We start from the raw sequence: 26,737 nt of genomic DNA on the forward strand, positions 1-26,737 counted from the left end.
AAATCAGGAACGAGGCACAGCTTGCCTCGATTTAACCTTTTTTGCTAGAATATCAAGGACTCCCTCATCCAAAAAATCAGCTAACACAGCAAAAGAGTTCTGACGGCCAGCTTTAGAGGTAGATGGAATATCCATTGTCTTGGGGATGGAGCGGGGATAACAACGATCCCATGGGGTAATCACATTACCTCTAGTATCAAAAGCCAACTTAGCAGGTGGGCCCTTTGGACTGTCCGAAATATACTTTTCTAGTAGACTGATTATGAGGTGCAGAAGAAACCATAGGATGAGCAGGATGCTTTGAAGACACCATCTCTTTCCGGCGCATATAAGTGCGCATGGAATCTTGTGAAGCCAAGCCAGTATCCGCCAGGCCAGCATCAAACCTTTTACCTTTTTTCGCAGGTACATCCACCCAGTCATTGCCACGAGAATCCAAACCCGAAACATGTTGTTTATCTTTATCCAAAACTTTAGGTGGGTGGGTGGCATCCTGCAACGGAGCATCACACACCATATCTTCCATGGGCAGCGCAACATGCTCAGCATCTGAAGATTGTTGCTTCTCTGGGCATTCGGCCATAAAATGCCCCAATTTTCCACACAAAAAGCAATGTCTTGCAAAGTTGCCCCATTTCAAATGAAAGTGCAAAGGATGCATGCCAGAGCAATTCAGACGTAACCAAGCAGGCCTTTGCCTAGCAGTGTCCCATAACATACACAAACGGTTGCGATTCATGGCCCTTAGGCTCGGGGGGACCAGAACAGTGCCCACAACGGCCATGGCATTCCTTAACAGTGGCCAATAGACAGCCGGACAATTTTCCACTTCAACCCAGACAGGGCATTCACGTTGAACTCTCTCTCTCTCTCTTTTTTTTTCGTAAAAGGTAATTATATTAATTACGAAAAAAATACAAGATTACTGGATTACAAGATACATGATGACACAAAGCCATCATGTGAAGAGGTTTTCTCTTTCTCTCTCTCTCTCTTTTTTCTGATTACAAGATACACGAGGGCCCTAGGCCAACGTGTGGGGAAGCCCCGTAGTAATGCACTGAAAAAGTTACACCAATCATGGCAACGACCCAGAGGCAATTGCCATATGCCACGGATGCAAATCCTCTCGAGGGAGCAAGTCGGAGTGTCGGATGATATCCAGCTGCCAATGCAAGAGCCCTTTAAGCCTGGCAATATGTCGGGGTACATTAGAGGCCGAATCAAAGAGAAAAGCATTGCGCGTGGTCCAAATGTGCCAGCATCCCCAATATCTGAAAAAGTGAAATAAGATCTTCTCATGCAACTGTGGCGGTGCGGAATACTTCGGGCGCACAAAAACCCAATCGAAAGGAGTTAGCGAGGATCCCACCACCGCGCGCCAAATGTGCGACAAGAGTGACCAGATATTCTTGGCGAGCGGGCAAGAGAGAAAACGATGTCGGGCCGATTCTGCCGGTGTGGTACAGAAGAAACAATTGCCATTCGAGATGCGACGCTTGGCAAGGGCCGAGGCCAGAGGAAGACCACCAATCATTACCCGCCAAAGAAAAACCTTGCATTTGAAAGGTGTCTTATTTTGCCAGCCCTCCATCAGCGTTTTGTGCCACCATGACAGCGATTTCCGCAGTCCCCAAACAGTGTTAGCTTTCTCTCCCAGCCATTGGTGATCTTGAACAAGAAGATGATACACCTGATTAGTGGAGGCCTTTTCCAGACTCAGGTGGCCTGCAAGATCCCAGTCCTGCCAAGGGCGATCCACCGTCAAGGCAAGAAAGGGTTGCCGACCCTGAAGCTTCGACGAAAGCTGCTCCCACAAATCACGGTATCCACGCGGGATCTTAAAGAGTCGCCGAGCAGTCCGAAATGAGATGAGGACATTGCGAGTGGCAAGGGTAGCATCCGCAACCGACATCACACCTAAACGGGCCATGCGATTAAATCTTGGTCTGAGTTGATGTTTATCTTCCCATGAAAGGAGTCTCGATACTGCCAACAATTCCAGCTGAAAGGAGTTAGTCTGCAAGCGGTCCCCCACTGGGTGCCAGCGGGCCTTTTGGAGCACCACTTTCCAAGAGCCGACCAAGTGCAGTAACAAAGAGGAAGAGGGACTGGAAACACGAGAGTCAGCATTAAGGACATGCCACCAGGAGGCCCGAAGCCGTGTGTTGCCATGGCGGAGCCCGCTGTCCTCAAGAAAATAACGGGCTATGATGGACCAAGGGTGGTGATCCACACACATGGCACGAAAAAGGGACCAACGGAGAGCTAACATATGAGTGTGTGCATCCAAAATCGCTCCGCCACCCATGCGCTTAGGGGTACATGCGTGTGACCATGAAATCCAGGAAATGAACTCTCTCTCTCTCTCTCTCTCTCTCTCTCTCTCTCTCTCTCTCTCGCTTGGTGTTTCTATGAGTGTGATATATGCTAAGTTATTTTCTCTTTTTGTCCTCCTTTCTCTGTGTTGATTGCTGTTAGCTTTTTAGGCTTACAGGAGCAGTAATTCTCTAGGATTTATGTAGACTCCCTTTTGTTGAAAACTCAGGTGAGGTTTTCTCAGGTCTCCAGCTGGAGTGGAGGTCATTGAAGAAGACCAATCAGCCAGACACATGCATGCAGTAAAAATTGTCAGACTTCACCACTCCACTATCACACAGTTAACTATATACAACAACTATGTTGTGACTGGTGGGGCAGATGGATTTGTGCGGTTTTATGATACCCAACTGGGACTTGTTGGTTGGTTCGAGCAACTTAATGCAGGTATGTTGGTCATTAATGTTTGCAATGGTAAAATATGTTGAGAGTTCACTACATCAAGTTTTTGAAAGTTCCATTGAAATGAACCACCGTACGAGTGGAAAAGACCCAAAGAACAATCTCAGATTCTTGAAGTAAAATAGTTTTAAAATGTTGATGATGGCATCACTATGAAAAACTTGTTGTAAAAGTTTTAGTTAACTGCAATCGATGTGCTCACAAAGCTGATATAGTTCTGCCAGGTTGACATATTGGGAATCTAAAATGGCATGTTAACTATAGCATATAAACTACTCTGACATCAACCAGTTGATATTTCAAGATAATGGGGATCGTTTGACGCTGAGTTCACCTGAATTCCCTTCACCCCTGCCAGTCAGCACACTGCGCCAAGCCCAGCCAGCCAGTGCACAGCGGTCCCAGCCAGCGATGCTCAGCCTCCTGCCATTTCCAGTCCATGTGCAGCTTCCTCTCTGTCCTGACAACATGCCTCCTGCCTCTGACTTTCAATCTCACGGGAGCCCCACCTCTCCTTGCTCTCTTTGACTTCTCCTCCCTATCCTGCATGCCTCCTGCCAGCAACTTGCCCCTATTTTGTGCACCTTTTTCTCTTCACCATGCTCAACTCTTTCCCTCTCTTCAGTCTTTCCTTTCCCTTGTGATGGAACACGCCCACTAGGATTCTGGGCATAGTGACATGAGACAGGTTTTGGAGACGTGGACAGGAATGGGACTGGAATAAGAATTGCCATCTCTTGTCACTAGGAGACGGCACTGTAACATGGGGGTTGGGACTTGTATTGCATGAGGATGGGATGGCACCAGGATGGGAAGCTAGACAATGGTCATCCCCCATTAGGAAAAAAATAAAAGGCCATCCCATGTTACTATGACTTCATGAGACGTGCAGTTCAAGAAACAAGACCTAACAGAATGAAGAAAACAAATGAGAAAGCAGCCAGCTTCGACTTCTCCACTAGGATACTGGCACAATGATGACCAGAATAGTGTCTCTAGTCTCCCTCTCTCCAAGTCTGCAAGATGATGCAGTTCAAGAAACAAGACCCAACAGAATGAAGACAACAAATGAGAAAGCAGCCAGCTTCCACTTCTCCACTAGGATACTGGCACAATGATGACCAGGAATAGTGTCTCTAGTCTCCCTCCCTGCAAGGCTGCAAGATGATGCAATGACATGACTGAGAGTGGAGAGGGGCATAGATAGGCCTTAGGACAAAGCCCTGTACAGCCTCAGGATGAGACCCTAGACAATAGGTTTGACCCTAAATTTTTACACAACAAGTTTGTTTTGGAGAGGCTTTTTTGAGAACATTCATACAAACCTAAAGTTCTGATCTTCTATTCATCAGCCACAGATAGATGGGCAATCCGAAGAGGAAAGTGCTGCTCAATTAGTTCTTTGAAATGTTGTCTGAGCATAAAGGTAAATGGGAACAATATTTGCCACTTGTAGAGTATGCTTATAACAACACAGTGTATAGACTTATCGCAAGGCATAGTTTGAGATTGTGGAAGCAGAATATAAAATCTCACCCTTATCGGGCCAGTGGGCATAGGACGAAAAGATGAGTGGGAGACTCAATAGATGTGGTGACAAAGATACATCTGCCTTGGGGTATTTTACAATGTCATAGGGTGTGTCACTTGTTGGGAGACCTACCTATTAGAACCCTTCAAACAAATACTTTTCATAGTTGAAGCAACTCCTCCTGTCACTTAGCTTTACTATCCTTGAATGACTAGACTTTATTTGTGTTTTCATTCACCTATCTCTTATCTTCCATACACCTGATTAGCAGTGGGTTCAAGAAATTCTTGTCTCAAAAATGCCCAATTGAGCCATGGAGACAATATTACAAATCAATCTATACTCTATAGGGACCCAATATACCGGTAAATATGATAGAAGTAGACCCTTATTGGCTAGGAATCACTCACTCTCTCTTTGCTCTTCATGCTAACCCATCTCTTTGTGCTAGCATTTCTTCTTGAGAACTCCCATTTCTGAGCCCTCCTAGTCCTCTTCGCTGCATTCACCCTTGCATCCTTAGACAAGCACCAATGTGGTAGCTCTTTCTTGCATTTTGCAAGATGCATGAGTTATTTGCTTGCAGATTTGTATGCCATGGAGGGCTTCTTACAATGGAGTTGAGTAACAACTTCGAGATTTGGAAAAACTAGCATGGAGGGCTTCTTACAATCGAGTTGAGTAACAACTTCGAGATTTGGAAAAACTAGCATGAATGTTAGGAGAAAGCCAATCCCAGATTAATGCATAAAATACTGAACGAGTATGGGCAATCTGATTGGAATGGGGCTGCCCCGAACCAAGAAGACCCATAAAATATTTCCTACATGGATGCACAATAGTTTGAGGATGTGTAGCTATCCGATTATCCGTATTCTGCAGCCACACCATATTCTCCCATGCAAAGGATGTATGCAGCCCACGATCAAATTTATGTGATTGGAGTTATCCTACAAGCCTTTTGTCAGAGCCTTAAGCTTGGCTTGTTGATAAGAGTGCAACTAACAGTGCTTAATAAGATCAGTCAAGTGTGATGACAAGGGTGCTTAAAATGCATGTTGGAGACTCCAGCAATAGGGAACAAACCAACACCAACAACTCCCTAGCAACATTCACACATCGATTGTGAAGAAAGGCATGATAAATTGCATACTGCTTGGCAACCTGTTGCACATTTCCAATCAATTGATCAAAGAATGCACTCCTTGTACATGGAAAATCAAGTAAAAACTGATCAAGTAACTTCATGTAAGCATTGAAGACCTCATGGCTCAAAAAAGAGGAATTAGAGCGCAAGGGTAGCATACTTAGAAATGGTGCAAAGGTACTAATGGGCTGTTTGAGCCTGAAAAACTGTAAGGGAAAGTAGCTCAATAGAACATATTGCTACAAAACATTCATGTCCAAAATCTTTGGGAAAAAAGCATCATCATACCTAACATCGATCCTAGATGACTCCATGTCTCATCATGCTATGCCAAATGGATCGTATATCAAGAATCCGATAGACATAGCCAAGGCCAAAGATCCTATTCAAGGACTGCCAATGTAAAGTCATCCTAGTCATGGCCTCTTGGTGCATCCATTACAGAGTGTGGAGAACAGTGAAGTAGACTACGACATGTCTACACACATTGAAATCACCCATCAACAAGCCTGATCTACCAAGGGAGGAATTGGCTCTAAGGTGTTCCCATAAAGCACGATGATGTCACGCATTATTAGGTGCATAGTGTGAGGAAGAACAAGATCGAAGCTCAACACAGAAAACCAGTAGACAGTAGAGAGTGAAGCACGACACCCAATACAATAGATTGAAAGAGTGTTAACTCAAAGTACAAGGTACAACCCTTAAACCTTATAGTTGTATGGGGGTGTTCACACCCAAACACGGTACGTGCCCGTAAGTGTGTGTCATAAGTACATACGAAATAATACCATAAGTTTGAGGGAAAAAACCTCTCCTACCGAGAGTAAAAAGTGCCCCAGTGTCCTATTGATCACCGACACTCCTATGCGAGCATAGGCATAAGTGAGGCGTGAGTGAAATACCCAACAAACCCCCTTGGAGTGAAGAGTGATCAAGAGTACAAGGATCATCCGCCACCAAAGGAGATCAAATTTAAAGCATTGCAAAATGCTTCAAATTTTTCACGAGGAAGAGCTTTGGTGAAGATGTCTGCCACATTACTGGTGGTAGGACAATAGACTGGGCTGATATAACTTGCATGTAGCCTCTCTCTAACAAAGTGATAATGTATCTCAATGTGTTTCATGCGTGCATGAAACACTAGGTTTCGTGCCACTACAATGGCACTCTGACTGTCAGTGAACAAAGGAGTAGGCTCCGTAACAGATACATCTAGATTAGCTAGCAAGCATCCAATCCATACGCATTTAACTGTGGTAGTGAAAGCTGCCTTGTATTCAGCTTCACATGACGATGTGGCAACAGTGGACTGTTTCTTGCTAAGCCAAGATATGCAAGACGAGCCAAGAAAGAAACAATGGCCACTAGTGGAGTGACATGAATCATAATCACCAGCCCAATCAGAATCACTGTAAGCATGTAACTGTAGTGGTCCGCCCTTGGCATAAAGCAATCCAAGAGATCTAGTACCTTGCAAGTAACGGAAGACACGCTTAACAGCTTGCCAATGTGACATGCGTGGCTGATGCATATATCTGCTCAAGGCTGAAATTGCAAACTGTATATCTGGCCTAGTGTTGCATAAGTAAATAACACATCCAACTGTTGGAGCATATGTGTGTATATCAAACAAATCACTGTCATCATGTAATGACAGTTTAAGTCCAGGTTCCATTGGTGTACAAACTGATATACCCAAGTACGCATGAAGTGACCACGGAGCTCCTGACTTGCCCTGGACTCGCCTGCACCTGATCCCATCGGCCGCGGAGGGAATGGATGATGGAGGTCCATAGCTCTGCTAAGGTCACAAGTGCTGAAAGTCTCTCTCTGCCGAAAGCCACCTGGCATCGCGCGTTTCAAATATGCCATCCAATAAGACTCCCTATGATCTCCCATATCTCCGAGCGGTATGCTATGGGCTTCAGTACCTAGTGGATGGGTAGAGCCTCCAAATCGACCACTGCGCATGGCCCTACCTCGATCATGAATATCGTGTCCTGCATCCCGGCCTCATACAAAAGGTGACAACCCTGGCTGACTGCCTACCAACAGAAAGCTCCCCATGAGATACACCCAAGGCTGGGTGCTATACGTCGAAGGATACGGCATGCTCCTCTCCACACGAGCTGCGCCTCCTCACAAGACCAAAGGCAGTGCTTTGGGGTTTCCAGAGGCTATTGTGTGCAGCGCTTACAACCTCTCTCCTTTTGCATCTGGGCAAGCCAGCTTCCCACCGCCAAGCCTCCATGTGCCACCAACCATAAAAAATACGACACCCTCCTTGGCCTCCAGCTATCCCATAGGCGGTGCTAGAAGGTCCGTCGGAAGGGCTCCGTGATACTGTGATGCGCCCAGTGCGTGTTGCGTGACGGTGCCTAGTCCATATCCTCCTGCATCAGTACATGTCTGCTAATCATGGCAGTATACTCTAGGAAACTGGATGGCTTTTTGGCGACCGCAGAGGCCGGCCATAGCCACTCTCGTGGATCCCACTCCAGCTCATCAAGTGGTCTGCCCTCCCAGATCCAAAGGCGCCACTCCTTGAGCTCCTTCAAGAAAACATAGGGGTCTAGTCGCCAAGTCTTCCCCTGAAGACCCACCACCCGAATCCTCCTCCACGAAAGGGTGGCAATCCGCTCATCCTGATGCCCTCTGTCTCAAGGGCCAGACGTCCCCCCTCCTGAACGGCGAAGCTCCCCTGGGGGCACCACCCACTCTACATGCCACTTGAAGAGGGATGCCTGCTGGAGAGAACCTAGCTGCCCATACCTCCCCGGCTCTATCGGCTCTCGTATCGGGGGGCACAAGCCACTCCGGAGGTATTGCTGCATCTATCGCTCTTCTCCTCAACTCCACTCCTCTCGTGCAACCCGATACTCGTTGCAGCACCTCCTTGTCCGCCATCCTATACACCTCCCGCCATGTCCTGATGGAACGAGCCGGGCCAGACTCCCACCCAGCCCACTGGATGTGGGGGCGCTCACCTATCTGTGCCCCTTCCCTATCTTTGACCTGGAGGTTCGAGATCACCGGCTGAGGGTCTATTTCCTCCTAGCAACCTGGGGGGCTCTGGATTAGGGCCTTATGAAGGCCCTGCCACTCGCGGAGTAGGCTTCGAAGGAAAGGTGATCTTGGGGGGGGGGGGGGGGGGGTGATCTGGGCTGATGTGAAGATCCATCTCAGGGACGGCCTCCACTCACCGGCAAGCCTCGGTTTACAATCCTAAAGGCCCTCTTGCAGTAAGACCTTCCAGGTCTGCCCGCCAGGTGTGAGACTGCAGACAACTAGCTTGCCCAAGAGGGCCATACTCTGATACTCTGGGTCTATGATCCCAAGCCCTCCCTCTGATCGATGTCGTATGATAGTCGCACAGGCCACCTTGGCCCTTGAGTCCCTGGAGCCATCAGACCCAGACCAAAGGAAATTCCGCACTAGGCAAAGAAGCTACCCTATGCACAATTAGGAGAAGCACCAACACGAGGCGATGTACCAGGCTGTCGCTAGGAGGACCTGGTTAACCACCAGGGCTCGACCGGCTAGTGAGAGGCAAACCGTGCTCCAGTAGGTCAGTTTCCTCCGAATAGAGTCAAGGACAGGAAGGAACTGTTGGGCAGGAGTGATGTCGAGTCCCACCTGGAACCTTAGGTATCGAATGGTCTGCCCTCTGCTCACCCTTCTAAATCCTAGGTGGACGCCCCACTCCGTGCTGGAGTCTGGGTCTGTGAGGAAACCAACCGACTTTCGCCAGTTGATTTTTGCTCCCACTGCAACGCAGAACACATCAAGAGCCAGCCTCATTCTCTCCAACATCACCTCATCGTCCTCTATGTAGAGGCCTGTGTCGTCTGTGTACTCTGTGTCTAATAACTCAATCTCCTCTCTCACTGGAAGTCGGAGGCCACGTAATCCGCTCATGTGACTTGAGGAAGTGAGACATCGCCTCTGCAAAGAGTAGGAACAGGTATGGGGCCAAGGGACAGCTCTGTCAGACCGATCTCTCCAGCCAAAACTCCTCCCCTCTCCTTCCGCCTATGAAAACTCTGCTGGTGGCTGATCTGTACAGGCCAGAGACCCCGCGAATCCAAGCGTGGCGGAATCCCAACTTCACCATGGTGTCCTCTAGGAAATCCCAGTCCACCCTGGCATAAGCTTTCTCAAAATCCAAGAGTAATACTACCAGTGTCTGCCCACTGTGCTGAGCCCACTCTGTCGCCTCAAAGAATGTAAATACATTGTCTAGGATGCTCCTATCCTGGACAAAGCCTGTCTATGTGTCATGAATGATATCTGGAAGCACGGGGCGTAATCGCCTACCAATCATCTTTGCCAGTGCCTTATAGGCCACTGACAATAAGGTGATCCGTCTCCACTGGAAGAGCTCCAACTGGTCTCCCCCTTTGGGGAGAAGACTGACAAGGCTTGCCGAGAGACTCCCTGGCATCTGTCCTGAGGTCAAGATCTTCTGGAAAGCCCTCAGTAGGGGGTCCTTCACCACTTGCCAGTACGTAGTGAAGAAAGCCTTAGAGAGGCCATTCTCCCTCGGGCATTTCTGCCCATCCTATGTATGAAAAGCCTCCTCTAGTTCCTTCTCTGTGAAGGGGGCTAGGAGGGAGTGTCCTATCTCCTCTGTGACGAGGGACCGGGTGTGATCCCATACTTGTTGTCTGCATCTCTGTCCTCTAGCTAAAGCTGTCTTCTGCTGGAAGAGACACGTGTAATAGTCGATGGCAATCTCCATCACCTCATCAGGGCTAGAATGGGTCCTCCCATACTGATCCCTAAGGCTGCGTATCTGCTCTCCCGCGGTGCGGGGCTGGTACACCTGGAAGAACTCCCTACACATCATGTCCCCTTTTCGCGCCCAGAAGGCTGCTGAAGTGTGGAAAGAGAACTCCGAGTGCCTGTCCTCTAGGCCAGCAATGGCTGCACGCGCGCGCACCTCCTCTGCGTGGAGGGTGGGGTCCCCTGGTGCCTCCTGCAATAATCTCTGCGTGGCTGCAAGGTCCCGCTGGAGTGCTCTCTCCTCCTCCGAACACTGCTACCAGGCCTGTATGGCTACCTCTTGGCAAATTCTGCTTGACTCAGCTAGGACCTCTGCAACCTCCTCTGCTATCCGGTCCCACTCTCTAGTCCAAATATGCTCTATCTGTCTCGACACCTCCTCCCTCCTATAGATCGAGTTAGGGTTCCGACAGGATCGTGTATCTGGGGCGGATGCTGGGGGGTCAAGTGTCAGGAGAACCGAGCAGTGATCGGATAACGTGGTGCCTGCCAATTGCTCAATCTCACCTCCACGAGAGCCTCCTCACTCTCCAACATAAAACCTGTCCAACCGCTCCAGTAGGGTTCTACCTAGCCGCCTGTATCCCCAGGAGAAGTCCAACAACCTCTCCCCCTTGTGTAAGGCCGGGTCTTTCCAGGCATCACGTGCTCTGACTACAAGGAAAAAACCTCCCATGCCTCCTGCTCCTCTCCAGTCATGCCCTGGTAGTTTCTTCCTCTGCCCTGCTAGTCCTCCAAAGCCTCCAGGTTGTTGAAGTCTCCTCCAATAATCCAGGAGTCCACCTCTGGGAGTCCAGCTGTAATCTCCACCGAGAACCTGCTGCGTGCCGTAACCTCAGTAGGGGCATAGACATTGAGGACTCCAATATACAAGTCCCCAATATCCAGTCTGATCCATAGAACCCTTCCTGCCACTATCGCCCCGTGGTCTTGTACACAAGTGGTGAGACTCGGGCCAATAGAGGTGCATACATCTCCACTCCTGCCGTGGGCACCTATGGCATGCTCCCAGTAAGTATGCCAGTTGCCCGAAAGTACCTTCCCAACCCGCTGAGCCTGCGCGAAGGTGAGCTTGTGCTCCTGCAAAAGTAAGATGTCGATCCGTTCGGCAAGGGCAGGCTGCAACTCCTACCGAACAATCAGATTCCTGGAGCCACATGCCCCACCGTAGTGGAGACTATTCACATTCTAGGATGCAAGATGTAAGCTCATGGGGAAACCTGTGACTGACCGAACAGGCATCTGTTCAGTGTGGATGCTGCAGCTGAGGAGGAGAGGCTGTGAGGCATGGAAGTGCGCTATGCCGCCGGTCTAGATGGTGAACTCCAGTCCCCCATGGTGGCCCTCAGCCGGACCATAGGGGTGATAGATGCTGCAAGTGGTACTATCAATGCATCTATCAGCCATGCTGAAAATCGTGACTCTGTACACTAGTAGAAGCGGACTGCCTATGCCGGGGGCCACTCGATCACATCCCTCGGCGGTCTCCACTATGGGGGGGCTCGAAAGATTATGCTCAAGTGCAGGATGTCGGCGCCAACCCACGAGTTAATGTCCATCATGCAACCTGGCCATTGTTGTGCAAACAGTGCTAATCCTTCATCTCCCATCCACTGGGAGATGTGATCCGCCACTTGACTCTTTAACTCCTTCTCAATCTGTGTAGTCATCCACTCCTCTGAGTAAGATGATTGAAGAAAAAAGGCGCAGTGTGGTCCATCTGGTGGTGCTAGTAGATGGACCTTACCCCTCCTTGACTTACGAACCACGAAGATCCCCACCTCTAGAGGTAGTGGGAACTCTCCGTGCTCGGCAACTCGCAGGTGGGAACTCAGGCGAGGCAGTCTATGGCGCATGTGTAGAATGTCGGGGGCTACGGTCCTGTCGGGTGGGGCGGACAGGGGGGGGGGCTGTGGAGTACTCTATCGAGAGGGGGCCGCTCGCCCGCCAACACCTTGTTGACGAGGCTGGGTCTGAGGAGTTGGCTGCGCCCCCGCTTGCCGTCTTCCTCTCTGTCATCTCTGGACCTGTGTGAAACTGTCAGCGTCCACCTGCGGACCTATGGGCGGAGCCACCTTGGCTCCGAAACGCGTAGAAACTGCTGCTTGATGCCCAAAGTCGTGGCAATGCTGGCACTACCTTGGTTGCCCAGTCACACTGACCTGCTGCCTAAAGGAGTGTCCGCCTACCTCAATCTCTAGGAACTGTGGGATATTCTTGACCTCTTTCACTGCCACCCGTACCTTTGGAACTCCTACAATTGTCGTTGCATCTGCGAAGGACGCGGGCAGGACAGTGCCGAAGAGCCGTCCAAAGTCTTCCACCAACTGGCGATACTGAATCGCCAGGCCGGGGAAAAGAAGGGTCACCGGGTGCCAAAGAAACCTGTTGTGGAGTGCAAATGCCTCCACAGTAAAGCCACTGTACCAAGGGACCATGTATATGACCCCCTTCGTGGACGCATATGGTGAATTGGCGAGTAGCTCGTGAGCTGCGTCTGCCGAGCTGAGGCGGACCATGAAGATCCCTTGGCCCAATAGGACCGCCTCCATGATCTGCATTGTGCCGATGCGCAGGTGGAGTGAAGCCAGTCTCGAAGCTGGGAATGTCCTACTACCTAACCATAAATCGCTATTTCCATTAGCTCCAGCTCTTTAGCTCAGACGGCTAAGAGCTGCTCCTCAGAGAGGACTACGCACAAGGTATTTGACTGGGGGGCACTCGCTAACTGCGCCGGTGTCTGACCATAGGTTTCCATTGCGCGTCCCTTTTGGGAGAACCTACCTATCACGCTGCAATGCTACTGGATGCGGAGTTGCTGCAGGGGGAGGGAGCAACTGGAGGGGGAAGGGGGGGTGTCGATGGCGAAGGGGGGATTTCTGTTTTCGATGATGGTGGTTTGGCAACCTAACAGAGGGCCAGGCCTCTTGGCAAGATAGCACGTGGGGGCGGGGGGTTGGAGGGGAGAAAAAAGATAGGCAGGGAGGCGGCTAGGGGGGAAGAAAACCGCTGGGGGGGGGAGGGGGGGACAGGTAGACGCAGGCGGCTGGAGCAGGGCGGGCACAGGTGGCGCGAGGGCAGGCGGCGTGCAGGGAGCTGGCGAAGGCGAGAGGGATGGGCGCAGGTGATGACGAGGAGAGTGGTTCCTATTGATGGCGAGGGAGGGAGTTGCTAGCAATGGCACGACGAACAGACGAAGGGAGTCGCTAGCAAGGGAGGGAGTGGCACGACGAATAGACGGGGCGGGGCGGGGCGGGGCGGGGTGGGGCACGACGATCAGACAGGCGGGAGCAGAGCGACGTGATGGGCGGGAGAGCGCTAGCTAAAGTATTGCTCCTCTAAGCAGTTAGTGATGGATACACTTGAATGTGGTACTTCGCATCCAGATGACTTATCTTTCATAGTCTGTAAATACCATCTAGGCATTTGTCTTGCCTCCCGACTGTGCATAAGCTCTTGCTGAATTTCAGTTTCATCACTTTGCTGAATATTCAGATCAGCCAATGGCTGATTTTCTGCATTTTCCAAAGGAGTAGCTGGCTGAACATTGAGTTCAGTTGCTGAAACTCCAACTGAATCACCAAATGTAATGGGGTAGAAGCCCTTCAAATACATCACAGGCAGCCTGATATGTATCTAAACCAACCAGCGACAATTCTGATTTTTCATCAAATAGTACATCCCTACTGACAAACACCTTTTTCGAAACAGGATCATAGAGTCTGTAGCCTTTGCTCTCACTGCTATATCCCATAAAAATGCATTTAACAGCCTTGTTATCTTACTTTTTCTTGAGTACCTTTGGAATATGTGCATATGCAAGGTACCTAAAGGTACAAAAGTGTCCAACAGACCTCAAGAGGTGTAATTTTCTTCAAAGCTTTGGTGGGGCATCTGTTCACCCTTCTACTTCAAAAAGGAATTCAGCATAGAGGACATGTATTCCCCCCCTCGGTTTCGAATGGAGAGTTTTAATTTTACAACCAGACTGGTTTTCAACAAGTGCAATAAAAGTCAAGAATGCATTATACACTTCTGAATTTTTGACCAAAGAGTAGACCCAGTGAAATTGAGTAAAGTCATCAATAAAAGTCACAAAATAGTAACATCCTACCAATGACTTTGTTTGCATAGGCCCACATACATCTGAATGCACTAATTGCAACCTGGCTATTGCTCGAAAAGCAACATCATGGGGAAATGAAAAACGATGCATTTTTCCCAAAATACATCCTTTGCACAAGTGCTCAGGAGGTCTCTTGAGTAGAGGTAATCCATCTAGCGTGTGCGTACGCTGTAAGAGCATCAAGTTGCCAAAGTTCACATGCCCCATCCTAGCATGCCATAACTCTGCTTGTATCATAGCAGGAGTAAGAGTGGATGTCAAATACGCTGAACTAATTAAGTGAAATAGCATCCAACTCGTATAACCCATGACATAAAGTGCTTGTCAAGACCAAAGTCATGTGTTCTTTGTCTCTCACCATGCATCGGTCATTATCAAATGTGACCTGCAATCCAAATTGTGCCAAAGAAGAGATAGAGAGCAAATTCTTCTTTATGCCTGGCACAAATAAAGCATCCTGCAGGCGGATAATAGAGCCATCAATGGCTGTGAGCATAATCTCCCCAATATCTCTAACAGGGTATGATGCATTGTTGGCACACTGTATAAACTTGCCAACTGGAGCTGCATGAACAGATGCAAATAAATCTTGGCGAGATGTAATATGCCTAGAAGCACCATTGTCAAAAAACCAAGTGCTTGCATCCTTAGTAGAGCTGAATGCTCGATCTGCCCAAGAGGTGTCATAAGTGTATGTGTAAAAACAATAGTCCTTGTCTGCAACAAAGGACGTGGACTCAGTAGCAGTGGAAGGAGCATCAGAAACAGACATTCCTGACTCCTTTTTCTTCTGCAATGCGCTTTCTGCACTCAGTGATGTAGTGGCTTGGCTCTTGCAATAATGGCATTTTTCCTTTTTGGCTTGCGTGTCCCCCTTGTTTTTTGTTTGCCTGTAATGTGCTAGAAGTCCTAGAGCTCTGCCGAGCATTCTTCACTTGGCTGCCTTTGCCCTTCTGTCTAGCCATAAAAGCGTGCTCACAGGCTATAGCATCCACACCACTATTCCTCCGTGTTTGCTCCTCCTTTAGAAGCAAATTGACTAACTGAAGAAAAGTGATTGGCTGCGCGGCAATTCTCATGGTGAGGTTTAAGGCCGTATGAAAAGCCAAATACGAGGGAGGTAATGAGTTCAAAGTGGTAGATATCATTTGTGCATCCGAATAGTACTCATCAACATTCATGAGTTGCTCTCGCAAGTCCTAAATTTTGTTCAAGTGATTTTGAATAGAATCACCTTCATCCATTTTCAACGTCTCTAGCTCTTTCTTTAAGAAAGAGATGCGAGTCTCATTCTTGCCTGTAAATATCTACTCCAAAGTTAGCCAAGCTTCTCGTGAAGAAGCAGCTGAACGAATGTGGGGGATGATTGATCGTTGAACTGCTAATGCAATCAGCAACAAAGCCTGTGCATCCTGTGTATCCCATGCTTTTTGAGTTGTTGTTCTTTGGGGAAGTGGCTGAAGTGGAGTAGGTTGAGGTGCCCGTGGTGCACGTCCTCCTGGAGGAGTAGCTAGAGCCACAACTCCAGGTCGAGCTTCTTCTCCATTGACATAATCCCAAAGATTTTTAGCCACAAGTACATTCTTCATCATGAAGGACCAAAGTGTATAGTTATTTCCATCCAACCTGTCCTCCTTGGATACATAGGTGAAAACATCTCCGTGATTTGCCATGATTTTCAATTATAAAAAAATGCAAAAGAGCAATGTCGAAGCCGGACTACATTGGAAATCTGAAAATTTTCAAAAATTGCAAGAAATAACTTTTTGCAATTAGTGTATATAGGTGCATATCAAAACTATCTGTTATGCACGCAGTCCAATGTGCAATCGGTGTTCAGCAACACTGTACCAGCAAAATCCCCAAAATTTCTTGCCTCGGGTTTGTCAAAACAGTTTGTCAGTGACTGCAACTGCAGTGCGTATGCCAATGTTCCCAGAAAACATAAAAGCCCCAAAAAATTTTGATGAATGTTCCCAGGAAAAAATGCAAGGCTGTCAGGCACGCCTTCGACGGGTTGACTGGCAGCGGACGTCGCAGGTGAGCTGGCGGGCGAGGCGACTGACGTCGCAGGGCAGGGGTAGCGCAAGTGACGAACAGCATAGGGGCATAGACTGTCAGTCGGGCGGGTAGTGCTTAGTAAGTGGGTGACACTCTGACGATGGGCGGGCGCACTGATGGGCGGTTCTCAGGCATGGAGCTGCAGAGTCCACGCTGCACACAAACAGGTGGCATTGGCCACATGCAGGTGACGCAACGCTCAGCAGGCAGGAGTTTGGAGGCGCTTTGGAGTGGACTGACGGGTGCTGGCACTTCAGATGGGACTAGCGGGGGAGCTGGCATGGGGAGAAGCAGGTTGAGCTGCTGAGGATTTGGCACTGCTGTGCAAGGCAGAGGAGCAGGGCATCTCCTTCTAAAGGTTGAAGCAAGACTTGAGCAGAAATTCCCGAATGCTGAACGAGCTGAGCTGAACCGGGCCTCAGTTGAACAGAGCCAAAGCTCTGGTACCAAATGTGAGGAAGGACAAGATCGAAGCTCAGCATAGAAAACCAGTAGAGAGTAGAGAGTGAAGCACGACACCCAATACAATAGATTGAAAGAGTGTAAACTCAAAGTACAAGGTACAACCCTTAAACCTTAGGGTTGTAGGGGAGTCTTCACACCCGGACACGGTAAGTGCCCGTAAGTGTGTGTCATAAGCACATACGAAATAATACCATAAGTCTGGGGGGAAAAACCTCTCCTACCGAGAGTAAAAAGTAACCCAGTGTCCTACTGATCACCGACACTCCTATGTGAGCATAGGCGTAAGTGAGGCGTGAGTGAAATACCCAACACATAGACTCCCACCAGCGACAAAAGTTTGCCTTCATGTATAATTTCAATCACCAGGAATCGGCCAAACACATCATTTTCAACTAGAAGAGGCTGAAATTTTTCAAACAATGATCAGGACGCTAGAGTGCCTCATCGCAGCGTCCCTAGCATAAAACAACTTGTATCCATGGTATTGAATAATTATGCTCACTTCTTTTTTACTCTTGTGCTCCACAACACACAACACGTCCCATTCATTTTCATGCAAAACATGCCACATATCATATTGTTTGTTGCAAGGGAAAACACCATGGACATTCCAAGTGGCAATATTCATTCATAAACCCAACAAAGCTTAGACTGTAGGCTGATCCTACCTCGATTTAACCTTAGATGCCAATGCTTTGAGCACCCCATCATCCAGAAAATTGCTAGCATTGCAAAGGCATTCTACCCATGAAGCTTAGATTTGGAAGTAGGGGGTCTATCCTCATTCTTAGAAGCTGATCGCAGATAACGGTGGTCCCAAGGAATAATTATCGTGCCCTTCTTATCAAAGGGAAGATGGGGTGGTGTAATCTCCAGTTACCGAACCCCTGATGCCAATGGTTGATTGTGGGTTGCCGAATGTACCTGAAAAGAAAAAAAAGTACAGTTCTTGGGAGTGTGCCTATTTCACAATGCAATGCTTGCATGGTGTCTATGTCAGTGGAACTGGGAGTTGGGTCAAATCTTAAGAACAAGCTGGAGGTGTGGTCTCACACTTGAGGACCTCATTCTTGTGCAAAGGGAGGTGCTATGGGTGTGACTTAGGGAGACAGGTCTACCGTAGCCAAGTGGGAGCTCCCTAGGTGTATCCTGCCCTTAAGGTGCCCTAAGTATGTGAAGTGGGGAAAGGGCGAAGGTGATCCCTAGGTGCAGTGCTTGTGATGCTCGTAAAGTACATATGGTTGATTCCCTTGCTATGCTCCTTCGCTTTCTACTTCCGTCCTTCTTGATAACTAGAGGGATCCATATCAGTTGCATTACACTTCTGAGAAGGCTTATCCTTTCTATGTACATATGTATGGAAGGAGTCTTGAGATCCAATCGATGTGCCAGCTGGCAGCTCAACATCAAGCTTTTCTTTTTTTTGGTATAAACATCAATCCAAGCAGAGCTCAAGACAGCATGGATTGTTTGCCTTTAGCCAAATCTGTCTGTACAAGACGTTCATCAATCCTAGGCCCATCAAACATCATGCCCGCCTTAGCATTGAGATCAACCTTGGCATTTGGGTCTAAACCTCAAGGGATGCACACTAGAACAATTCAAGCTCAACCTATTTGGTCTTTTGCGTGTCGTATCCCATAACATGCACACGTGATTTTGGTTTGCTGCCTGCATGCTTGGAGGCACCAAAACAGTGCCAATGGCAGTCATCACATCCTTGAATAAAGGCCAAAAAGCACTGGACATCCTTTTATGTACTCTGGACAGAAATTTCATTTGAAAATAGCATCAAGGATACAAAGTTCACATGTTATCTGCTGGTTTGTAATGCATGTTGAAACCTGTTAAAAGTGCTATTGGGTCAGTTGTGTTGCCCAAAAAGCTCTATTGGTGGGAGCGAAAAGTGGCAGATGCATTAGGACTCACCCTGCCTGATTTTGAAGGGCATGCCTGTGGATTCTTCAGTGAATTTGGCTGTAATGGTGTTTGTGATTTGTAGAAAGGATTTTTAGGTGAATCAAATGTGTTTGGTTGCGGCACAATCCAGGTTGGACCATTCAGCTGAGGAATTGGCCATTGTAATGCTCTTCAGTAATCATAAAGAAATACTGCAAGAGTGGTAGGCTTTGGGGCCAATCATTTTCGACTCATTCTACTGACTTTTGCTTTTCTTGAAGGCTGGTTTCATTTACAACTTGGGAAGATCCTCCCTTATACACTTGAATGATCATTTTTTGTCAAACCGAACAGGCGTTTGATTTTGGCATCAACCTTAGCAAATGCTTTTGTAATATGACCTTCCAAATCAATGTTGCATGTAAGTTCTTGAAATACGAAATATGTTGTAAAGTAATGCCAATACATGAAGAAGAAACTATTTTGATGTTGTCTTTTAGCATTGTACTTAATGCCCTATCTACTCAAACTAAGAAAAGCAGTTTGAATATGAGGCAGGAGAGATTTCATCAATATCTTTCTCGACGCTTGGTCAAAGTAGGTCAGATTCAATAGAGATAACACTTAAAGTGCCACCATTTGTGGTTGGTACCAAAAAGGGGCATGCAATATTTCTGCAAGCAGCTATTTTTGAGGAGCAGCCTGGCTCCTTGCCATGCAAAGTAAGCAGCTGACCATTTTGACCTGTAAGAAAATAACATATTAGAATAAGATTCAAGAAACCCATGACTATTTCACTTCATAATTGTCTAGTAAATGTTCTACTCACACATGGGATTGCTTCAAAATCATGATGTGGATTTGCATAAAATTTATCCAGAAAAGCATGTCTTTTAGCCTTTAGGCTTCTGTGGCAGAACTGATCTGCAATGTTAACTCTGGTTGTACATGTGTTTTGGTTAAAATCCTTGTTATTTAAGAAACATAACTAGCATTCTTGTGTTCTGGTCAATTCCCTTAACTTATGTCATGTATTGAATCATGAGGATATGCTACCACCTTTTGGCTGTTGTTTGTTCATCCTTTATTTGGATATGTAGGGGGATGAACTGATGGATTGCGTGCCAAAAATGGTTAGAAGTGTAACTGCACATCCGCAATTGCCACACTTTGCAATCATTACGGAAAATGGGATATTACAGGTTTGGTTTCCAGCTGAAACTCTTCTCTGGTAATTACTGTAACAAGTTACACCACTCGTCTTGATACTACATATAAATGCACCAGGTGCATGACTATAGCACACACAGGATATGTATGCAGCGGGAGTTCTCCAAGCTTCGAGTAAGTTAGTATGTCTGAGAGGACCATTAGACGAATTTTCAAAGAGAATATGTTTAATTTGAATCTAAGAGGACAAGTCAACCTTTGAGTCAACTTCTAACACGTCTTGTGCATCACAATTAGATTACTTTTCACGTTAAAACAGAAAAAAATACTGAGATTTGATGGTGCTGTATGCCAGGCAGAAGTAGTCATTTATTCCCCTTCTGGTTTGGTGGTGGCATGTGGATTCTCTAATGGAGTTTTGAAGGTATAAATTCCTAACAGAAGTTTTTGTATTCTCTGATGCTGTATTTGTTTGCAGGTAAAGCACTGTCCCTATTGTGTTAATGCATAGTGAAGGCCCTCAATGTGAGGTGAAATATACATTCAGAAACTGTGAAGTTGCTTTCTACTGTAGCACCCATCAAAACATGGCATCTAAAACTGGCAGTCTCTCTCTCGTGGTTTTGGCAAGCTTGCAGATAATAGATTCTGACACGTTACAAGAGAGAGAAAGTATTGCCATCTCTAGGTCTGGTATTACCAAGGCAGGTCCTGTTTTTACTTCCAATGATAGAAGCTTCCACGGACTTCTATGTTTGTTTGATAAACCATTGCACAGAAACTATACAAAGTGATGAGAGCTGCAACTTTCAAGAGTGGTACATAGGTAACATTATAATATGGTCAAATTTTTTGGATGAATTTACAGCTGGAATTTTCAAATGATGAGACTCTGTTAGCAATAGCAGATGCGAGCTTTGCAGTGTCAGTCCTTAGCTGCTCTCTTTCCAAGGTATGCATTTGCAAGAAGCTGCTTGACCTGATGCACCAACATCTCATTGATGGCAATCTTTAAACCTGACATGTTACATTCAGAGTCATGCGGAAGACAAATGGGTGTACATTGGGAAATTTCGATCACATGCAAGGACAATAGTAGGTCTGCATTGTGCAAAAGACGCTGATGGACAAAACAGGCTGTTCAGCATTGGACAAGTATAATGAACGTTGTCTGCCTTCCTCAGCAGTTTTAGTTGTTGGGAGATCCTTGTTCTGCTCATATGGTGACAAATTTATGGGATACCATATATTTGATTGCTAGCAAAGAGTAATAACAAATTGACATATCAATAACCGTGTTTGAACGTGAACTGATTTTTTCTTTCAAAGACAATGTTCTCCCATTTACTTCAAATTATGAAACACCCCAAAGCTTTTTAAATGTGAACATAGATGAACAAGATATACAGTAGGAAGCATCTCACCCCTGTGCTCTCAGGTTTGCATTGTATTGTTAAAGCAGTGCTTTAAGAAATTGGTTATTGATCATTATGTGTCCAACTTGAACCTTATTCTTTTCAAAGGAAATGCAGTAGTCGGTAATGCCAGCTGCTGGAGATCTGACTTGGTTGAAGAAAGGGCCCTGGGTGCCATCTGAGAAAACCCAGTGGGCATTCTGTCATGCAGCGAAATCTGGGCATTCTTTCGTGCAGCCAAATCTACTTTGATACAATGTCATGTGGTGTATGACTGATGTCAGACCCAGTGTTGGATAGTGTTTGAAGGAATACTGTAATCGTAATCTGGCTACAGGGGGAAGCCCTGATATGTGGGCTGTGATTGCATTAATCATTTCCCAACCAGTGTAATTCTGCTTAGTGCAAATGGAATTGCTAAAGTGAGGTGTACTGATGCAGATCTGCAAAAGGGACCAACATAGGCCAGGTTTTCTCATGTTGATTGTTGTTACAGACCTCTCCCCAGGGATCACATTCTCTGATCACTTCTCAGTAGCAGTTCCCTTGTTTGAGTCACCTCCACCTGCTGACAGTTCCAATCTTCCAATTGCTAAAGTGAGGTGTACTGATGCAGATCTGCAAAAGGAACCAACATAGGCCAGAGTTTCTCATGTTGATTGGTGGTTACAGACCTCACCCCAGGGATCACATTCTCTGATCACTTCTCAGTAGCAGTTCCCTTGTTTGAGTCACCTCCATCTGCTGACTGTTCCAATCTTCCAATTCTAGATAATAATGTTGACTAGATATTATTTGGGCATGTCGGTGTTTTAACTACAAAGTGTGTTTCACACACACACACACACACACACACACACACACACATTATATATATATATATATATATATATATATATATATATATATATATATATATATATATATATATATATATATATATATATATATATATATATATATATATATATATTGAGAGAGAGTTATATTAACATCTACGAAAGCCCAAGTTGGCCTATGAGACCAAAACGTTACATACAAAATGTTTGGGAAACTTTCCAAGTCACAGTAAAGCTACCATCTAATGCTATGATAAACTAATTGAGTAGGTACAAAATGGTATATAGGCTAGGTACAATTCATATGTGTTCCAAGTATGGTGTGGAACTACTCATGGAGCTTGGTCATCCTAAAATGTCCCGCATGGGTCTATCTAACATCGAGAGGCTGAATCCGCGGAGCAGGGCCCTCCGGTGGTGGCGAAGTATCCCTTGTATCCTTGACATGCACCTCCTCTGGGGGCGGGGGCCGATTGGGCGTGGGCGGCGGGCTTTGCTTCTTGGCATGGCTATGGCTAGGGTGATCCCCTGTGGCCATGGTAGCTGGCACTTGGTAGAATTCTGTGAGCGGGCGTTGGGTGGCTCCCTGTCTAGTGCCATGCAAGCAGGCGGAACGCGCAAGAGTAAAGGCGGAGGCATAGGGAACGCGGGATGCGGGATGCACGATGCGTAGGCGAGGTGGCCCAAATAGACCCAAAATAACGTACGAATCCATACGGCTACATAGCGTATGGATGGTATGGTATGAACAATACCGTACGTCGTACGGAGGCAACTATGCATTTGCCAATGTGGAGGCATTTTCAACCAATATACCACATCACTAATCTCCTCCAACACTTGGAAGGGCCCATAGGATCTCATGCTCAACTTTGGATATAATCTCTCTTTCCTTCATCTTTTTCAGCCTTGCCTTTTCAAAATGCAGTAATACATAATGGCCCTTTGCAAATTGCAAAGCTCATCTATGTTGATCAGCCTCGCTAGTAAAACTGCAGATGCCAAAGGGAAAGCATTGCAGCAATAGTTTTCCCTTCTCTATTCTATCATGAGAATAGCGTTATGGAATGTTAAAGGCTATGGAGGACTAGTTCTGCTCGCAAGTGGGATATATTATGTGCAATGGAGCACAAGCAACATGCTATGGCTGGTTCCACTTATGTATATAAGGATTTCATAGTATGGTAGATCTACGATCCTATTCGTTGTTTGCTCTTGCGTCAACCTTCTTTGATTTGCCAGTATGCTTAAGGCAAATTTATGCTTGTGGAGATTATGTACAAGGGGGAGGCTCTTTGGCTAGTGGGGATATATGCTTTCAATACAGCTCTGGATCAGCAGCAGCTTTGGGTGGACTTGCATTGTCTCAATTTGGCCCGCCAAGGGTTTGTAATGAGTTTGTGGAATAGGCAACTTCGCCTCATTCTGTGATGGATGGTCTAGAATGGTAGACATGGGATGCTTTGACAACCTCCTCATTAAAATAAGCCATGTAGTCCAAGCTCCATCCATCAGAGCAAGGTTTTACCTTTCATTCTCTTTAACATACTAGAACCTAGGATAGATTGGATAGAATATACATTTGTCAAAGCAATTCTTTCCTTCTGGCAGTGCTTAATATATGGGCGGAGAGACAGCACATCCTCTTTGACCATTTTCCTTTGATCATGGAAATGATCCTGTGGATGCCTTCAAGGCCCAACTAGGGTATATGCCCTTGAGATTCAATTATCCTTTCTATTGCATGATCAGTTTTCAGAATACATGCTGTAATTGATAGCTTCCTTCGGCAAACAGGCTCTATCTGAGGGGTTGCATGCATGGGCAATCTTTTGGAATACTGCACGAGATTTGTCTAGAGTTTATGGTATTCAGCAAGCATCTGCATTTAACGCTGAATTACAGCATTTGCAATCCCTGTTGGAATACTCTGTCACCTTGCAAAAGCCAAGGACTCCTCTGATGAGTTATTCACTTACTTTGAATGGTTGAAATGTAAAATGCAGGCTGTCCATTCACTTACTTTGAATGGTTGAAATGCAAAATGCAGGCTGTCCATGATGAGTAGAATGCAGACGTGTTTGGATGCCTTATATGATAGTAATTGCCAAACTCATCAATTTTATACTAGGCTTTGCCAAAAATATGTGTGAGAATATAGTGCACTTGTTGGATCCACAAAATGAGGTGGTCATTGAGCCTCTTCTATCTATAGATGTGCCTCCGATATTATATATCTTTGTTGGGTCCTCAAGAAATTCTTACTAATGCAGTTCATATTGCTCGCAATTATGCTCTTGGCATGGTGCGTAACTAGGTTAAACCTGAATGGGGGGATTTTATGGAGGCTGATATCACTGAGGAGGAGGTTGAGGAGGTGTTGTCTCATCTGCCTCATAGGAAAAGCCGAGGTTGGGATGGCTTGCCCAATGAATTATATGAAATTTTCTCCAAGATCATTGCGAATAGACTACAAAACGTTTTCTGGCAGCTAATTCACCCGCAATTGTGTGGCTTCATCAAGCGACACAACATTATGGACAATATTCTTAATGTACAATTGGGAATTGATTATGCAAAAGCCTCTGACTAGTAGGTTGTAATTATCCAACTGATATTGAGAAGGCATTTGATCATGTTAGTTGGTCCTTTCTATGACACTTAATGTTTGCTATGGGTTTTGGGCCTTGAATGGTATTTCTTATTGATACATTGATACTATTAGCATTGATGCATTTGTGCATATTGTGCTTAATGGGGAAGTGGCTGAGGAGATTGCTCTTACTCACTTGCTTCACCAGGGACATCCTCCTAGTCCCTTGTTGTTTGCTTTCGTGACACATCTTATGCTCTCTCTACTAGATAAGTTGGGTATTGATGAAGAGATTGCTAGATTAGCACCTCCTCCTAGTGGAGAAAAACTTTTGGGTTAGTCTCTTGCTGATGATTCCTTTATGTTCATCGAGGCTGAAAGATCCAACTTGGAAAGGGCCGTGGAGATTCGGGGAGCCTTTTTGGTCTTGCTTTGGGCTTATGTATCAATGCACAAAAATCTACTTTGACCACTTGTATAGAGAGGTACTTGAATAAGTTGGGGTGGCAGGGGGATGTGGTTCTTTGAGGTGACATTACTTGGTAACCAGGTTATTCCATAGGGGTGGATGTGGATCCTTCAGCCTTGCTCAACTGGATGTCTTTCCGCATACATAATAAGCTTATGTATTGGAAATCTCAAGGTTGGCCTCTACATGTGCGATTGAAAGTGGCCCAAACAATTATGATAAGCATGATTTCATATTTTTTGCCATTGCTTCCATGGATGCAAAAGTTGTTGTATGAGATAGTGTAGCATGTCCACTTCATGCTCTAGAAAAAACAAGGAAATCATATGGGCCAAGTGTGGGTTTCTTGGCAACATGTGAATATGCCAAAACGATTGGGTGGTGCAGCCATGTTGGATGTGAAAATCCACATGATAGCTTTGAGGTTTGCTCTTTTTACAAGCTTTGTGTGTTCAACATCACCCTTGGACCGATATTGCCAAGTTTTTATGGAGGATGTGAGCATTTTCCACGGGCGTACTACTTTCTAGGCCTCATGGTGCAATATCCTAAATTCCACCCAACTATTTAAAACTTTGAAGTTTATTCTTCTCACCCACTTGGTTGCATCATGGCAAGACTCTCTTTGCCTTACTATATGGCGCCCTCCAAACTTCGAAAAGGAAGCGAATTCATTCCAACCAAAGGTATTGGCTACTTCTAGGTTGCTTGACTAGCTTGACAAACAATTGCAAATGGCTAAATTTAATAGGAAGGCAAGATTGGGCTTGAAGATGATCTAGGATGTTGTTATACCCAGTTTAGGAAAGGGTTTATTCTTTTCTCCACATTCGCCATTGCTTTCGAATTTCGAGAGGTTATATGTTACTTAAGTCAACCTTGAGGATTGCCTTCAAAGACACTTTCCCTTGCCCGCTCCTTTACCCTTGTTGCCATGGTTGGATTGGGCTTTCGTGCAACTGCAAGATTTTCTGAAGCAATTAGCTAATCAAATTTACCACAAAATGGTAAAGGATAAGAGATGGATTATTGAAACAACTAACAATGTTTGATCGGTTCATGATAGTGTGGCTAAGTAGATGGATCACCTGCTTCACTTATGAAAGTCAAAGCTTTCATATCAAGGGAAAGTTTTTCTTTGGAGGCTTCTCATTGGGGGTCTCCCCACGAGCAATGTGCTACTACAGGCCCAAAATATATCCCATGGCAGATGCATCTTTTGTACTACTTGTGATGAGACACCAATTCATCTATTTATTTCTTGCCCGGTTGTCATACAGGTTTGGGACTTCATTTCCAGAGTGTGGACCTCGTTAATAGGTGAAAGATTGCTAGTGCATTCTTGGGTCCTTGACAAAATCCCTTCTTCGGCTAGGTTGCAATCTCATCATCCTTGCCTCTTTCACTTCATGCGATGAACTGCTCTTTGGTACATTTGGTGGACTAGAATAGC

At 46.2% G+C, this 26,737-nt stretch overlaps 1 protein-coding gene across 5 annotated transcripts in view; it reads left to right on the forward strand.

Moving 5' to 3' along the window:
* Positions 1-26,737, forward strand: part of LOC148016774 (cilia- and flagella-associated protein 251-like) — a 250,920-nt gene that overhangs the window by 162,450 nt on the left and 61,733 nt on the right. For 4 of the 5 annotated variants that reach the window (XM_087663990.1, XM_087663992.1, XM_087663989.1 and 1 more), the window contains exons 8-15: positions 2,564-2,766; positions 19,357-19,520; positions 19,899-20,000; positions 20,086-20,142; positions 20,324-20,392; positions 20,607-20,672; positions 20,837-20,920; positions 21,004-21,123. In XM_087663990.1, the coding sequence (XP_087520116.1) occupies positions 2,564-2,766; positions 19,357-19,520; positions 19,899-20,000; positions 20,086-20,142; positions 20,324-20,392; positions 20,607-20,672; positions 20,837-20,920; positions 21,004-21,123 (865 nt within the window). The remainder of the gene's footprint in view (positions 1-2,563; positions 2,767-19,356; positions 19,521-19,898; positions 20,001-20,085; positions 20,143-20,323; positions 20,393-20,606; positions 20,673-20,836; positions 20,921-21,003; positions 21,124-26,737) is intronic. The other variant, XM_087663991.1, reaches the window with a different exon arrangement.

The sequence above is a fragment of the Lygodium microphyllum genome, chromosome 23 (assembly GCF_053477565.2).
Source record: "Lygodium microphyllum isolate KBCC chromosome 23, Lygodium_microphyllum_v1.1.10, whole genome shotgun sequence".
In the NCBI taxonomy this organism is placed as follows: Eukaryota; Viridiplantae; Streptophyta; class Polypodiopsida; order Schizaeales; family Lygodiaceae; genus Lygodium; species Lygodium microphyllum.